At 38.6% G+C, this 16,654-nt stretch overlaps 3 protein-coding genes across 4 annotated transcripts; all 3 read left to right on the top strand.

Moving 5' to 3' along the window:
* Positions 1-1,203: 1,203 nt before the first annotated feature.
* Positions 1,204-4,359, top strand: LOC137723022 (heavy metal-associated isoprenylated plant protein 34-like). Of its 2 annotated transcripts, XR_011066838.1 has the most exons (4): positions 1,204-1,743; positions 1,905-1,980; positions 2,342-4,272; positions 4,305-4,359. XR_011066838.1 is itself a non-coding variant. In XM_068462177.1 (3 exons), the coding sequence occupies exons 1-3, from the start codon at positions 1,714-1,716 to the stop codon at positions 4,018-4,020; spliced, it is 1,785 nt and encodes a 594-aa protein (XP_068318278.1). In that variant the 5' UTR covers positions 1,204-1,713; the 3' UTR covers positions 4,021-4,359. The 2 variants fall into 2 exon arrangements, 1 of the variants encoding a protein (XP_068318278.1); XM_068462177.1 differs by having other exon boundaries at positions 2,342-4,359.
* A 2,341-nt stretch (positions 4,360-6,700) lies between these two features.
* LOC137722275 (gamma conglutin 1-like) lies at positions 6,701-8,041 on the top strand. The gene has a single exon (XM_068461240.1). It carries the CDS (start codon positions 6,701-6,703, stop codon positions 8,039-8,041), a length of 1,341 nt encoding a protein of 446 aa, XP_068317341.1.
* Positions 8,042-9,883: 1,842 nt separating this feature from the next.
* On the top strand, positions 9,884-12,704 carry LOC137722868 (signal peptidase complex subunit 3B-like). Its single transcript, XM_068461976.1, has 6 exons — positions 9,884-10,170; positions 10,289-10,336; positions 11,387-11,449; positions 11,831-11,884; positions 12,134-12,220; positions 12,340-12,704. Exons 1-6 carry the CDS (start codon positions 10,045-10,047, stop codon positions 12,463-12,465), a joined length of 504 nt encoding a protein of 167 aa, XP_068318077.1. The 5' UTR covers positions 9,884-10,044; the 3' UTR covers positions 12,466-12,704.
* The last annotated feature ends 3,950 nt before the right edge of the window (positions 12,705-16,654 follow it).

Raw genomic sequence — 16,654 nt, 5'->3', positions numbered from 1 at the left:
TTGCCCTACCAAAATTAGGTATTAAATCACTTTATGGGTGCCATAAAATTATAAGAGAAATGGTGTAGGAGATTCTTTTGAAGAGATTTTTTGTTCCCTCATATTTTTTTGTACAAAATTTTATATTTGCAAGATTAACGTTAAATTATGAATTAGAATAGAATTTATATAGAATTTAGTTTGAGAGAATTTTCTTAATAATTATCTTTTAAAGCCATGAATTCTAAGAGCTTAATATATTATAGAATCGTGTCCAACCAGTCTATCTCCAGCTATTTTGTTAATAATGAACAAAATATGCTTCAAACCATGTTTATGCCTGGATTAATCATGTTTAAGCTTGTCGTAAGGAATGTGGGGCAAAGAGATCACTTCGAATGCCTTTTCTTTCAACTTGCTTTAAGGTGTGTTTTAGTGTTGTAGTTTTTGGGAAAAGATTATAGTATTGTATGACTACTTGTATTTGATCTACATTTAAATTCTACTTGCCTGAAATATAACAATCTTTTTATGTTTTCCTTGTTAATTAGAGGTTTGGGTAGTGGTTTTCACTTTCAATTATTGTTTTGCACGCATTTTTTTAATTTTATCAATCAATCATGAATAAGATTAGCAAAAATAGCAGAATGAGTGTAAAAAAAAATGCGAAACTGCTTGTTGAGTTTTACTTATAGAATATTCTTGTAACATTCTCACTTGAATCTTCTCGATATACCTTTTTAGTTCTCATTCTCCTCTCAAATTACCTTATTTACTTTTAAGGTCACATTTTGAAGATCAACTTTGCAGAAAATTCAATCAACCACAAATCGTTTAACTATGTAGTTAAGGTTAACAAAATTTCATTGTTTAAGTGGAAAACATTGTTTGTCTATTTTTAAAATAAACTTTAGATGACAAAAAAATTAGTTGTAGTAAATTTTTTGTATAGAAGATGTTTAGAAGGTGACCTAAGAAATAAACGGTTCAAATTCGTGTAACATTGCAAGATGATCAAAAGAGTTGAAAAAAATAGAACGAAATTATCCATATAAGAATATTGATAATGACCTAGAAAATAAACGGTTCAAACTCGCATAATATTGCAAAATAATCAAAGAGTTGAGAAGGTAGAGCGAGATTACCCATGTAAGAATATTGCTAACAGTTCTTTTATCTGTTATTCTGTTAAGCTTATCAAATACCCACTTCCTACCGACTGACCTCTCATATAGAAGTTGGTTTAATGGGGTTTCCTTGACTCAAATATAATAGTGTTTCTTTTGTGGTTTCCAGAGTTCCTGCCGACTAAGAGATTCATGTTTCTTCGCTGTTTTCCAGGCACATATTAAAAAAAACTAGTCTTGCTCCCTTCCCTGTTTTATATTATTAGTTTTAGGGAGTTTTATTTTTCAACTGCCATTAATCAATGTTTAAGTATTTAAGCCACTTCTGAAACTGTGAGTATTTATTCGATTAACAAATCAGGCAGCGGTAATTGCAGCTAGAACAAACTTCACACACACTCCTCTCTCTCTCTCTCTCTCTTTAAAAAATGCTTGAAAAGAGTACACAAAACCTCGATCAGAGGGAGTGAAAGCTAAAAGATAAAGTGTTTAAACTCTCACCAACCTCCCTTGAACTCTCTCTCTCTCTCCCCCTCTTTATATTCTCAGCTCACAAGCAGAAAACCTGTTTGCTCTCCTCTCTCTCTCTCTCTCTCTCTCTAAAACAATGAGTAAACAGGAGATGATGAAGCTTCAGGTGCAAAACTTTTCTGAAAATCAAAGCTGTTTACTTTAGTTTAGAACCCTTTTCATTATTCTTCTGTTTTCTCTTAATTACGTTTTCTCATTAGTATGTATTAAGTTATCTACTCAAGTCTAATTTGGTTTCTTTGGTTTTGATATTGATTTTGCTTGCAGACCTGTGTTCTCAAGGTTAATATTGACTGTGATGGATGCAAGCATAAGATAAAGAAATTGCTGCAGAAAATCGATGGTATGTTCCTCTCCCTTGTTACCATGTTTTGATATTTCTTACCCAACAAATTATTTCTTACTTTATATATCAAGAACTTGAGATTTGAACTCAAGACTTCCTAAATAAAACAAATTATTTCTTACTTTAACAACTTTCGTTCACGAGATTTGAACTCAGGACTTTCTAAATAAATTAGTAGAGACTGAAAGACGTTAGATGGAATGTTTTCTTAATCTACCATAAATATTGATGCTTTCGTTTACTTATGATTTTTCACCGTTCAAGTGTAACGGTATGAATTTTAATGGGGTTTTTAGTTAGGGTAAAACGAAATCTTGGTCACCGGTTTTAATTTTACCAATTTTGGTAATTTGTTTAGGTGTGTACACAACAAGTATAGATGCAGAGCATAGCAAGGTGACTGTGACAGGGAATGTTGATCCAATCACAATCATCAAGAAACTTGCAAAAATGGGGAAACATGCAGAACTCTGGGGAGGTTCGAAGGGTTCAAATTTCAATCAAGCCCAGCTCAACAACCAGTTCAAGAACATGGCTATGCCGGTCCAGAACGCGAAGGGCGGTGGCCACCAGCAACATCCACAAAAGGGCGGAGGAGGCCATCAGCAACAACCACAAAAGGGCGGAGGAGGTCACCAGCAGCAACACCAACAAATGAAAGGGGGTAATGGTAATGTTATGAAGGCGCCTCAGAAGGACCAGAAGTCTGTGAAGTTCAATCTGCCGGCAGAAGGGGACGAATTTGACGGTAGCGATTTCGATGAGTATGACGATGAATTTGATGATGAGTTTGATGATGATGAATTCGATGATGATTATTACGATGAGGAGGAAGAGCTTGATCATGGACATCATCAGATGGCTAAGAACAAGGCGATGGGTAATATTGGAAATGGGGCACAAGGAGGTCCTTATGGGAAGATGATGCCGATGATGGGTGGTAATAATGGCCATGGGCCACAGGTGCCTGCTGGGATGATGAATATGTTGCATGCGATGAACGACAAGAAGTTAGGTGGCGGTGGCGGTGGTGGGGGCGGCGGTGGGGGAGGGTCTGCTAAGAAAGGCGGGGTGATTGATTTCCCTGTGCAAGTAAAGGGAATGGGTGGAAATAACGAAAAGAAGAATGGCAAGGACGGAAATGGAGGAAAGAAAAGCGGTGGAAATAGCAAGGGTGGGGATAAGAAACAAGGTGGTAAAGGTAAGACAGAGGGCAAAGATGGCAAAAAAGGAGGTGGCTTGCTAGGGTGGCTTAGCCGGAGTACGAGTATCGGACGAGGCGGTTCGAAAGGCGGTGGGGACGAGAAAAGTAAGGGCAAGGGCAATGGAGGCAAAAAGGGTGGGGGCAAACTTGAGAAAAATGATTTTCATGACATTGATTTCAATGGCAAAGGAGGCAAAGGAGGCAAGGGTGGGAAAGAAGGCAAGGAGGGCAAAGATGGAAAAGGAGGCAAAGGTGGCAAAGGAGGCAAAGGGGGCAAAGGTGGCAAAGGCAGTGATGATGATGACGAGGATATGCAACAAATGGGTTACATGGGCCGAAAGGGCCAGATGGGTCAAATGGGTCATGTGGGAAATATTGGTCAAATGGGGCAGATGCCTCAAATGGGCCAAATGGGTCAAATGGGGCAGATGCCTCAAATGGGCCAAATGGGGCGTGGTGGTGAGAATATGGGCCAGATGGGCCAAATGGGTCAAATGGGTAGCTATCCGATGGGGCAGATGGGTAATGTTCCTGCAGTACAAGGACTGCCTGCACAGGCGATGATGAACGGCGGAGGGGGATACTATCAAGGCGGTATGGGGGCCGGCAACCCATATAATCAGCAGCAGCAGCAATACATGGCCATGATGATGAATCAGCAGAGAGCAGCAGCCAATGGTGGAAATGATATGTACCATCCAATGATGTACCCCCGTCAGCCGCCACCGCCGATGAACTACATGCCCCAACAGCCAATGCCATCAGGACCTGCATCTGATCCTTATGGCAACTACTTCAGTGATGAGAACCCTAATGGTTGTAGTATCATGTAAAAATAATTTCTATTTTTGCGGTTTTATGTTTTTACTTGTTTTCTAGGATCATTGTGTTGTGGTGCTAATCCAGAAGTATTTTGGAAGCATGGAAGGAAGTAGCATTCTTATCCTACTTGGTAAATGGTAATGAGCAAGTTTTGTAGCCTGGTAAATGGTATTTGCTTAAACCTATTCAATGAGTGAATGATTAGCTTCTCATCCGAAATTTTCTAGGGTACAAATAGGTATGAACTATGATTGTAATTTCAGGTGTTTGTATTGAGGACGTCTTGTAATTTCAGGTGTTTGTATTGAGTACGTGTTCGATATGTAATTAACTTTTCATACGATTGTTCAGGTGTTTGTATTAGGAGCTTTTTGTAATTTTTGATGTTTGTATTGAGTACGTGTTCGATATGTTATTAAACGAATCCTTCTCATCAAGGTGGAGAAGCCATTGGTGATTTGTTTAATCAATTGGTTCAGGAGATGTGATTAAACTAATGTGGATATAACGGGCACTTGGATCAAAATGTATCATGTGTTGGATTCAACTAGGAAATATTTAAAGGATCAATCTCTTATCTGTTCAAAATTTTGGGACGTCATTTTCCATCTTTTGACTTCCACTCCCTCACCGGCCTCCACCTTCTGGTCCTTGCTTGGAATTGGAATGTTGGAAAACGTGACTTTACTGGCATTTTATACAAACAATGCTATCAGTACACACCAAAATTAAAAGAACACTGCCATATCAAATATTTTTCTTGCTTGGTGGGCTATGAGATATATAGCTGTTCTATAACCTCTACCCAACTAAGCATATGGGACTTATGAGCGTTTTAATCTAAATAGACCATTTATTTGATTAAAGTATGTTCGATGGCTAATGTAATGTATATGATTAAGATTGTGTTTAAGCCAATTGTATAGAATCTCGCCTCTGTGGGAGGAATAGACTTTCATGTAACTCGTTTAGTGTCATTGTAACCACTGGCGGATTCATTAAGGATTCGAGTGGTCCTGTGATCACCTGGAAAATAAGTGTGTGAAGATCTATGAGGACCACTCAAGTTTTTTGCATATGGTGGAGAAGAAGAGTGTAGCGGCAAACCGGCGAGTGCAGGTTCTATAAATGATTAACAAAGAAGAAGAAGATTATTTTGTTTTTTAAAAGACTTGGCCAAAACAACGTTGTTTTGAGCCGAACTGTTTAAAACAAAATAATCAAAAGCAAGTCATCTTGTTAAGCCACGTGAGGGAGACCCTTTTAATTAAAAAATTAAATACAACCTATTTTCTTTCCTCCAATTCCCTTTTTCCTCTAACCACACCCAACAGATCCTCAGGCCATCACTAGTGAAAATCCTCATCAATTAGTTCTAACAATCCTATAAAATATTTCAACTCCAATTTCGATAGTTTCAATCCTATTCCGTATAGTTCAACTCCAAATTTGGTTAGTTCTAAATCATCATCAATATGTTTTTTCTTGTATTGACAATGAAATTATCATGACACATTTTCAGTGTATATGAACCTCGTCGTGGACAAATTTAGTTTTTGTAAGTTGTAATTTTGTTTGTATAAAGATTATGATTGAAAGTTGGTAATTTATCCTTTAAATTACTAATGTTATTTTCGTCAATTTTTTTTGGAACTTTAATATTAGGACCATCCGATATTAGAATCCTGTATCCGCTACCGACCGTGACATTTTTAATCATTAATACAAGGTTAGGTGCAAGACTCTCCCCACATGACTTTGTATTAGTAAGTTAGGACATCATGATGATGGTGAACTCGTTTCACCTAAATCCTTCTTCTCTAAACAGTATTTGCAAAACACATTATATCAGATTGTTATCCAGTTTAATACGTTCAATCCTATAGGTTTAGCAGCCAGAACATTAGTAAATTTTGATTGAAATAATCTTAATTGATCAAATCTAACAAAATAAAGGGAGAAAATATACAACCTGCATCAGTAATTTTTCTTATTAGAATTAATAAAAAAATGCTCAACTTTTATATTTTTCCAACTCATGGGGTCTGTGAGCGTTTCATATTTTGATCCAATCTGAAAGCACGGTCCCATAGCACCAAAATTTTCAGTATGATATCTCACTGGAACGTTACAGTATGAACAGGTTTTGTCTCTTCGAAATTCGTATTAATTCGGCCATGCGTATTTAATCTTACTTTGTAAACAATTAACAATGCTCCCCTGCCAAATCAAGAGAGATGATTAGGGTTGTTTTAGTTTCAATCTGCAACAGTATTTGGCGGTGTCAAGTAGAAGCCAAACCCAGTCACTATTTTGCTTGTTACTTACAGCACAAGTTACTGCATGGCTGTGTACAGGCTTCTGCACTGCCAAGTACCCCTACACACTCTCCGACACCTTGTTCTCATATCAAGGCTTATGCTCATCTACTTCACTTTACATGTGAAACCCTCACATTTGTAACGTCACAAAACTGGAAAAGTTCCATAATCTCTCAAAAGAATAACTCGATGCCAAAACCCTAAATGTCCATATGCACGTCCATAACACTCCAGAGCCTGCCCTAACTTAGTAACCCCCGCACTATAAATTGTACTCTCTGCTCTCTCGTTCTTGGCCAATCCCACCGTTTCCTCTCTGGGTATACAAAACTTCTTCGTTCGAACTCAGAGTCCGTTTCCATTTCCATCCATGGCTTCTTTCCTTCCTAATTTGGTCCTTTTCTTCTCTTGTTTTTCTCTTCTTGCTTTCATATCTGCGGCGACACTCAAAACCCAACTCCAAATCCCCATCAGGCCGAACAAGCTTGTCCTCAGGGTGCAGAAAGATGATGCAACCAATCTTCATGTGGCCCAAATTTACAAAAGAAACCCTTTAGTCCAATTCCCCTTCGTGATTGACCTAAATGGGAGGTTCTTAACAGAAAATTGTGAGAACCAGTACTTGTCATTGGGTTACAATGCCCCATTTTGCCACTCGACGCTGTGCGCTAGGGCTAATCCTAATAGCCCGATGACATGCCGCACATGCTCCTCTAGAACCCAAATAGGGTGCCACCCCAACGCGTGTGGGCTCATGACCACAAACCCCGTGACGCGTCAAAGCGCCTTAGGTGAGCTTGCGCAGGATGTCCTAACAATCTCATCAACCCAAGGCTCAGGTCCCGGCCCAATGGTCCAAATCCCTCAATTCCTATTTGCATGTGCACCTTCCAGCATATTGCAAAATGGGTTACCCAAAAACGTTCAAGGTATTGCTGGTCTAGGTCATTCCCCAATTTCCCTACCTTACCAACTAGCATCCCACTTTGGCTTCCCACCAAAATTCGCCGTGTGCCTTCCTCCTTCATCTGTCCGAAGTGGCGTCGTTTTCTTTGGGGAAGGACCTTATTTCATGAAACCGAACATCGACGTGTCGCAGAAGTTGACCTACACCCCACTGATCATAGGCAGGCAAGGAGAGTACTACATAAACGTTCAATCCATCAAAATCAACAACAAGATTGTTCCACTCAACACATCTCTCTTGCCCTACACACCAGAACAAGGGGTTGGTGGGACAATGATCAGCACCACAACTCCCTACACAATCCTCCAAACCTCAATCTTTAGGGCAGTCAATCAGTTCTACATCAATCAGCTGCAAGTGCCCCAAGTGACACCCGTGGCGCCATTCGGGGTGTGTTTCGATGCAAGGAGATACATCGGCAACAGCACGGCCGCATTTCCTAGCATAGACCTTGTCCTAGATAACAACCAGAACATCATCTGGAGGATATCTGCTCCAAACATTTTCGTCCAGCCACGTCCCTTCATAGGGTGTCTAGGTTTTGTGGACGGCGGGATGAAGCCTCAGGCTTCGATCGTGATCGGGGCAATGCAGTTGGAGGAAAATCTGCTGCAGTTTGATTTGACGAACTCAAGGTTGGGATTTAGCAATTACTTATTCCCCAGGACTAGTTGTACCAACTTCAACTTTGGCAGATCCTCCACCAGTGCTGAAGAATCTACTGAGTCCACTGATGAGCCATAAATTGTGATCTCCCTAGTGAGAGATTATAATATAAGGGTGTCTGTGTACGTTGGTTAAATAAAGTCTAAGTAAAATGTAAAGCTTTAAGCTTTTGTGCTTTGGTGGAGTCTCTTATTAAGAGACCGGATAAATAAAGCTCTGTTAACTATTTGTTCATGTCTTCTTCTTGGTACCAGCTCAAATTCAATCGTGAATGATATTCTTAAATGGATTCAAGCTCCAGTTTTAAATTTCTAGAAGTTTTCCTGTGTGGAAGATTAGCCAAGTTGCGAAGAGTAGTGTACTCCCTTTTCTGCACCCAAGTTTGAATCTCTCTTTCTCTAGTATATTTTAGAGTAGAATATTGTTCCAACATAAAATGAAATAACAATGTTCTAGTGTGATGACAACAATTTTTTAGTATGATGACGGTTACAGTGTCATACCCGAGGCCCTTTCTTGTGTGACAAACGGTTATAGCGCCAGTATAGTGTTTAACACTACACCCTACGCCCTGGGTCCATAACGTATGACAATGTTCACCTAGAACAAACCAAGTGTATTTGTAACACTATATGCTAGTGATTATTACACTACAAAAATTTCAATGTTCGTGCTGAGAATTGAAATTTCCATATATATATATTCAACTGATTAAGATTTCATGGTTCAGTTCATATTGATGTGTTTTATACATAATCTGCAAAGTAATTTGATTAGATTTGGGATTTTTTTTTTCTTTTTTCTGTATATAAAAACGATGTGTTTCTCAAAACATTGCTAGGTCGATCAAGGAAGATTGGGCTGGTGTTTGGCAGGCCTAGGCTTACTCTAAGTTTGTTGTTGGGCTAATATACCCCCTATATTTTCTCAGCTAGTATAGAGTAGCTTGCACTTGAAGAGCCCAACGAGCGACTTATTGTTGTTCTTTAAAATAAATCATTTCCCCCTTCACGAACAGTTATATTTATGTTTTATTTTGAACCGAATAAATTCGAGAAGAAATTAATTTACAGAAATAAACATAAGTGTATAAAAATTATTTTTCCAAATTATAAGATGAGCTTTATGGTTTGATTTACTTCAATTCAATACAAATAGAACTATTATCATGCACTCTCCAGAAAAATGAGTAATTTTTATTCAAACAATACCTCTGACTTATTAGTTAAGATGGATACGTTAGATCGTAGTTCTAGTTAGCATAATTTATTTTTCTGAAAAATCTTTGTATTATTTGAATAGTGAGTTAGTTACTTCATTTCTGAGTCCGAGTGTGGAGTTCAAATTTACGAGTCGAGATCCTTTCCGAATCTCTATGTCTAGAGGAAATACGGGTCATTGAAGGAAAAGAAAGAGAGATCTAAACCTTTGATTTGTTTAAGGTGACTAATTTAATAGACTAATGAGGATCGCATAATTTAAAATAAGTAGTTCGAATTTTCGAATTCATCAACCACAGATACAGAGATTCAGAATTCCAATTTTAACATATCTCAATATTGCTGTATAAAAACACGAAAAATGATCCTCTCCGGATCATCTTTGTGGGGATCCAGATAATCAATCAATCATGTCATTTCATCGTACATCGTACGGTCAGAAATTATTTAAAATTTAAAATTGAATATAAACAGTACATAACGAAAAATAATTGCATGATATACGATAAACAGACATAGTTGATTGATCATTCGGATTCTCAAAAAAAAAAAAAAAAAAAAAAGGATCCGGAGAGGATTTTTTCCTAAAAACACAATGTAAACAACGGGCCCCACCGACGTGTCTTGTCCAATGAATGAGCAGTATTTCTAAAGTGTGACAACACTCTCTCATATCTCTCGATGCGTTTTTTATTCCGAGTACGAAACGAGAAAAACCCCTCAAGTCTTCGTTTCTTCAAAACCCCCCCCCCAAAAACGCACTCAACATTTTCCCTTCTTCCTATCTGTCTTCTCGGACCAAAACCTGAAGAACCAGAAATCCAAGGAGAAAAAAAAAAAAAATCCCAGAACGAGAACAAAATGCATTCGTTTGGGTACAGAGCCAATGCTCTGCTGACCTTCGCAGTCACAATTTTGGCTCTGATGTGCGCCATGGCCTCCATCTCCGATAATCTCAACCACCCCACTCCCACTACCCAAGTCCAGGTCCTTCGCCTTTCTATTGGGCAGATCTGGGATTTCAAAAGTTTTGATTTTTTGGGTTCGAATTCAAGTACCCAGTTGGATTTTGTTTCTGATTTTTGGTTATTGGGTTTTGTTTTAGGTGTTGAACATCAATTGGTTTCAGAAGCAACCAAATGGGAACGAGGAGGTACGTTTCTTTTATTTGTAATTTGGTCGGTTATCTGTGAAATTTCCTTGAATTTGAATTCAATTTTATATTGGCTGAAATGGGTTCTCTCTGAATTTCGATCGTAATGAGTGTGTCAATAGTATTTGATTAATCCAGTTTAAAAACTGCAACTTTTGGCTTTTTGGTTTATTTTTTGTATCCAAGTTTTCATGTGTATACATTTATTATGTGTGAATAGGCTGTGTCGATATGAAGTTTCGTTGAATTTCTGGGTTTTGTGTTCTAGTTTCAGTACATAATTTGTTTCTTTGATATTGGTATGCGTTTTATGAGTTAAAAGTAAATTGTAAAACGGGTAGTATTAGGATCCTGGGGAGCTTATTCACCTCTTTCGACATATTGGTGCGAGCTCTTTGCCTTTTGGGTTTATTACTAATCAAATGGTAGGATCACTGCCCTTCAGCACTGTAAACAATGGGCTAATTCTCCTCAGTCGACAATGTGATCCGTGCTTTGACTAGTTAAAGATGGTAGTTACCGGTGTAGAGTTTCGTGACGAATATAAGAGAACAGAACGGGATTGTGACAATTTTCAGTATATAAACTTTTGTGATGACCAAATTCAGGATAAAGATATGAATGTGTAGTGGTGGTGCCTAACAATTCTATTACCTTACGTTGGCTTCAATTTTTAAGTAAATAAGGTATAATATTTTATTTACTTCGGAAGTACTGAGATTTCTTGATTTGGGTTGGTGCGGGGTGGGTCTAGAATATTTATCTTAAGTAATTCCTCTACCAATAGGAAAACAGGTAAAAGGAGTTAGAGGATAGTTACTAGAGGTGAACGTCACAATAAAATTGACATTGGAAGCAGTTCATAGAACTTGACATCAAAAGGTTCTTGAATTGTTGTCCTATTTCCGTTAGTTATACTTTATCATCAATTTTGGATTTGCTTTTGTTATTTATCGAGACCATGATGGACAGGCGATTGAAAAAGGAAGGTTATGCGTACTGAATGAATCACAGTTTGATATGAACTAAAATGGTTTTCATTTTATGCAGGTCAGCATGACTATGAATATATCAGCAGATTTGCAGTCATTGTTTACATGGAACACAAAGCAGGTTTGCAATTTGACAAATTTCTGTGTGTATATATTATCATGAATTCGTGGTCATCTACATTATTTCAGTATATCCTGTGCACGCTTTCACTAGTATTTGGATGCACTGCAAGGAACTCCATCATGATCATTCTCTAGAGGGTAATGGCAACTATCATGCAGAGGATGAGAAGCCACCTACCAAAAGTCAAAAACTACTTTCATTTGCATTGAGATACCGTCTTTGTTGTCCTGGTGCATTACTTTTAGACGGTGTAGTGAAATTTAAGTTGTGCACACCACAGTTAGATACTCTTTCTATTTCCCAGCCAGTTTATGTCATGCAAATATGATTCATAAACTTGGCGTTGATCCCTTTTACTTTATTTGCAATGCATGACAGGTTTTTGTTTTTCTAGCCGCTGAGTATGGAACCCCAAAGAACTCACTGAATCAGGTAGCTGCACATAATTTTTGGAGTTATATTTTTTTTTTCGATTGTATTTCTGGTTAGTTATATGTTTTGATTTTTGTTTTTTGAGGTAAGATTGAGATTATCAACTCTTTCACTGAATAACTGTTTTTCCATTTTCTCTCTTTTGCTTGTTCCTTGGATCCGAACATCCACTCTAGGGCATGTAGACTGCGCGGTGTTTAGTTATTGCTTAAATAAGTTTTTTGATTAAACTTGAACGCTATTCTACAGATTTCTCTTTGGGATGGTATCTTACCAACAAAAGAACATGCCAAGTTTTGGATTCATACTTCAAACAAGTACCGTTTCATTGATCAGGTACGGGTAGTCCCTTTCATTCTTTGCATCTGTTTCTTGGCTTCACCAGAGACTAAGTTCCACTGTAGTTTCTTCGATCCATCGATAACTTACTCTCTCTGTAAATCATCTTTGTGTAGGGAACCAATCTCCGAGGTAAAGAATTCAACTTGACGTTGCACTGGCATGTGATGCCCAAGACGGGCAAAATGTTCGCCGACAAGATCGTCATGCCGGGATATCGCTTGCCACAGGAGTACAGATGAGGGTGGTTTGTCTTGTGTATCTTTTTCTCTGTAGCTTTAGCCTCTAATCTGAAAGGGGATATAAAAATGTCATTCAAAATTAGAGACTTAGAAACAGGGAAGGCGATTTACTTGTTATGAGAAAACCAAAAAGAATGTTGGACATACGAGAGATTTTTTAATTTGTTCAGAACGTCGGAGGTTACGTCTTGAAAACAATTACTTTCTTTTAATCTTATAATAACAAATGTCTTACTGTATCGTAGCTCGGCACAGTAAAAAGTCTCTATGGACATACGGAGTAAGTAGTTCTCCAATAATGCTAAGATCCAATTTTTTTTTTCTTTCTAAACAAACGATATTATCTAAACTAACAGAAGGAGGTGGGCTTAGTACTGGTTCGGATCGAATTTAAGATTTCTCACTTACCAAGAATACCACTAAATCGTTGTATAAGTCACTTTTTTGAACTATCGAAGATGCAAAGTAATTCCGTTACACATCATAAATGCAAGAAGGGCCAACTGTCATGCACCCGAACGTAGAGTATCTTCCCTAAGATCGCCAGGATTCCCGTTGGATTTTCGAATAATAATTGGATTTCCCTGTATCTTTTTACTACGATTCGATCCGACGAGAGAACGAGAGCATCAAATGACGCCCGATGTAAAAATAATTTTCGTTTTTTCACCAAAATTATTAATTCTTTCCTTTTTATTCTGGGATATTGATGCACATAAATAATTAAAACTAAAAACTATTAATTATTTTGTAAAAAAAAAAAAAAATTATTTCCATATTTTATTTGTTTTTTTTTTGGTCGAAAATTTCCGTGGATTTGGAGTGTCCATTCGCGATCTCAATCCCTATACTGCAGTACGAATTCAGAGACTTGCTTGCTACTTGTCAACTAAGTCCACTCCACCCTCTCTCTGTCTCTCTCTCTCTCTCTCTCTCTAGTTTCTCTCTATCTGTCTCTCTCTCTAGTTTCTCTCTCTAGGTCTTGTTTCCTCTGCGTGCTAGCAGAGCCCTAACTTTTCCAGATAGTTTCCTTTGTGCGCAAGGAGAATTAAACCCTTTATCTGCTCGAATTTGGAAACCCTTAATCCTTTATTAAATTAAACCACGGATTTGGGGAGGGAACTTTCCGTCTTTGATCTTAGATTACAATCTCTATAAATATACATATACACTCGTTCTTTCTTGCCCATTTCCACTTCTCTCTCTCTCAAAATACTCTTGCTACTGCAGCTACTCTCTCTCTAAGCACTACCAAGGATTTGGGGAGAGACTTTTCAACTTTCATCTTAGCTTTCTCTCTCTAGGTACTCTTGCTACTCTCTCTCTCTATGTACTACCACGGATTTGGGGAGGGACTTTCCAACTTTCATCTGAGATTACAATCTCTATAAATATACATATGCACTCGTTCTTTCTTGCCCATTTCCACTTCTCTCTCTCTAGCTACTTTCTCTCTTATCCCTCTACTTTCTCTCTACTTTCTCTCTACTTTCTCTCTTATGCCTCTACTTTCTCTCTCTAGCTACTTTCTCTCTAAGTACTCTTGCCGCGCTTGCGGCTCTTGTCTCTAGCTACTTCCTGTCTCTAAGTACTCTTGTCTCTAGCTACTTCCTGTCTCTAAGTACTCTTGTCTCTAGCTACTTTCTCTCTCCAAGTACTCTTGCCACTCTCTCTCTACTTTCTCTCTCTAAATACTTTTGCCACTCTCTCTCTCTAAATACTCTTGCTACTCCTGCTACTCTCTCTCTCTCTCTCTCTCTCTCTAAGCACTACCACGGATTTAGGGAGGGACTTTCCAACTTTCATCTTAGATTACAATCTCTATAAATATACATATGCATTCGTTCTTTCTTGCCCATTTCCACTTCTCTCTCTCTTGCCACTCTCTCTCTCTAAGTACTCTTGCCACTCTCTCTCTCTCTCTCTCTAAATACTTTCTCTCTCTAAGTACTCCGGACTCATGGAAGGTCCAAGAAACTCGAGTTCGAGAAAGCGGAAAACGAGAGAGATGTCGAGAGGACAAGTCGTGCTTGCTCTCCCTGCTCCCAGTGTCCCTCTTCCGCCGCATCTCAGCACCACCGCCACCAAAATGGCAGGCAGTAGAGAGAAGCCGAAAGAAGTAGTGCTTGCTCACTCTGCTCCCAACGCCCCTCCACCACCGCTCCACACCACCACCAAAAGGGCAGGCACGAGAGAGAAACCAATAGTAGTGATTGATCATTGCGCTCTCAATGCATCTCCATCGCTACTCCACACCACCGCCACCAAAAGAGCAGGCATGAGAAAGAAGGCGAAAGAAGTAGCACTCGCTCTCTCCCCTGCCAATGCCCCTCCCCCGCTTCTTAAGTTCATGACGGCACGAAAAGTGACTGCACCCTTCGACCCAGACCACCACCCTCAAACCCCGCCAGTCTCGGCCAAAAGAGAACATGAAGAGGGAGCAGCGGCGCCGGCACTACAAGAAGCTGAAAAAAAGAAGCCGAGGTTGAAAGTGGTTGGCGTAAGAAGTAGCACTTGCTCTCTCCACACAACCGCCACCAAAAGGGCAGGTACGAGAAAGAAGGCGAAAGAAGTAGCACTTGTTCTCTCCCCTCCCATTGCCCCTCCACCACCGCTCAACATAACGACTGCACCAAAAGTGACTACAGCCTTCGACCCAGACCACCACCCTCAAACCCTACCGGTCTCGGCCAGAAGAGAACAAGAAGAGGGAGAAGAGGCGCCGGCACTACAAGAACCTGAAAAAAAGAAGCCGAAGTTGAAGGTGGTTGGCGTTCCTTTTTTGGACCCGGATGCTACGGAATCTTCCAGTGATGATGATTATACTCCACCAATTACTAATGGTCGTAAACGAAAAGAAGTTGAGATCGTTTACGAGATAAAATTACTGAGGAAAAACCCTATTTCAAAAACAAGAAGGAAGATAATAAAAGATCAGAAAAATGAGAAAGAACTTGTTGGTGAGAAGATCGTCATTAATAAAGAAATTGGCTCGTCTTCTTGTGGTGAAAAGGTAAAAGAATCGTCGTCGACTTCATCAACGGCGGGTAAAAAGAAGACTACGACCAAGGGGAAGAATAAAACGGAGACGAAGAAGAAGAAGAAGACGACGGAGGTTGTTGATGTTTTGTGGGAAATTCCAGGGGAGATTCCCGACCTGGATTTACTGGAAAGAGAGAAAGATTGGCTTTTGTATAGGTTCTTTGACGGAGTTCCCGAATACTGTGAGGACATTCCGCCGGAGGTGAAGGTGATTAGATAACCTAAATTACTTTAATTTTTAAGTTTCTTTTTATTCAACTTTTAACAGTAGATTTATGTAGCTGGGTCTACCACGACGATCACAAACTCTTGTAATTAATTAATTTTTATGAATTCTGATGAATATTAAAATGATTTCGTGAGATGCATTCAGGGTTCTTATGGATTTAGGGTTCGTAACCAAGTGAAGGTTTGTAGCTGGTTATGCTATACTGATGATCATGTATGTGATTGGGTTTTGAATTCCATTGTATATGTTCTGAATATTAATTGTGATTATCTTAGGAATAATGAGTTTTTTTCTTCCTTTTCTTGCAACAATATTATGTATCGACTCTTGATTTTAACTTTAATCACGTGATGAGTGCTACAGAAACATGATATCTATTTCCTTTGCATTCAAAAATCCGTCCAATTGTTTGGGATGGAAATGAAATTTGATAAAATAACCAAATTTTTCATGATTTATACTCACAATCACATCGTACAAATTAAACATATTTTCTCTTGGGGGAAATATGTAAAAACTAAACAATGTCTAAGACTTCATCCGTAAGTCCTCAATCAAGCTTGAGATGGAATAGTCTCCTCTCCCCCTATACTTGAAAAAGAAAAAAGAAAAAAGAAATCCAAGAACTCGTTTCGAAGTGCTTTTATAATAACTAAGAAGCACCATATTTGGTGCTTCTTCAAAAAAAAAAAAACTTAAAGTTCTTTTGGAACCTAAAATCAATTTTACCAATAACAATTTTAATTTTTCAAAAATATTTCCAAATGAGCCTATCGAAATGAAATTTCAGTGTAATTGTTATTTGATGAGAATCAGAATGTCTTTATCCATGGCCCGCTTTTGAATTGGATTTTACGCCAAATCCAACAATCACGGTCCAACCAAACCAAACCAACAAAAATCAGCCCAATCGTTTCA

The sequence above is a fragment of the Pyrus communis genome, chromosome 17, assembly GCF_963583255.1.
Source record: "Pyrus communis chromosome 17, drPyrComm1.1, whole genome shotgun sequence".
NCBI lineage: Eukaryota > Viridiplantae > Streptophyta > Magnoliopsida > Rosales > Rosaceae > Pyrus > Pyrus communis.
Note: the sequence above shows the minus strand (reverse complement) of the source record. Positions and strands in the feature narration are given on the sequence as shown.

Coding starts and splice junctions, on each gene's coding strand:
- LOC137722868 (XM_068461976.1), top strand. CDS start 10,045: ATGCATTCGTTTGGGTACAGAGCCAATGCTCTGCTGACCTTCGCAGTC. Junction 11,450..11,830: donor TTACATGGAACACAAAGCAG/GTTTGCAATTTG, acceptor AATGCATGACAG/GTTTTTGTTTTTCTAGCCGC. Junction 11,885..12,133: donor CAAAGAACTCACTGAATCAG/GTAGCTGCACAT, acceptor GCTATTCTACAG/ATTTCTCTTTGGGATGGTAT.
- LOC137722275 (XM_068461240.1), top strand. CDS start 6,701: ATGGCTTCTTTCCTTCCTAATTTGGTCCTTTTCTTCTCTTGTTTTTCT.
- LOC137723022 (XM_068462177.1), top strand. CDS start 1,714: ATGAGTAAACAGGAGATGATGAAGCTTCAG. Junction 1,744..1,904: donor AGGAGATGATGAAGCTTCAG/GTGCAAAACTTT, acceptor TTTTGCTTGCAG/ACCTGTGTTCTCAAGGTTAA. Junction 1,981..2,341: donor ATTGCTGCAGAAAATCGATG/GTATGTTCCTCT, acceptor TAATTTGTTTAG/GTGTGTACACAACAAGTATA.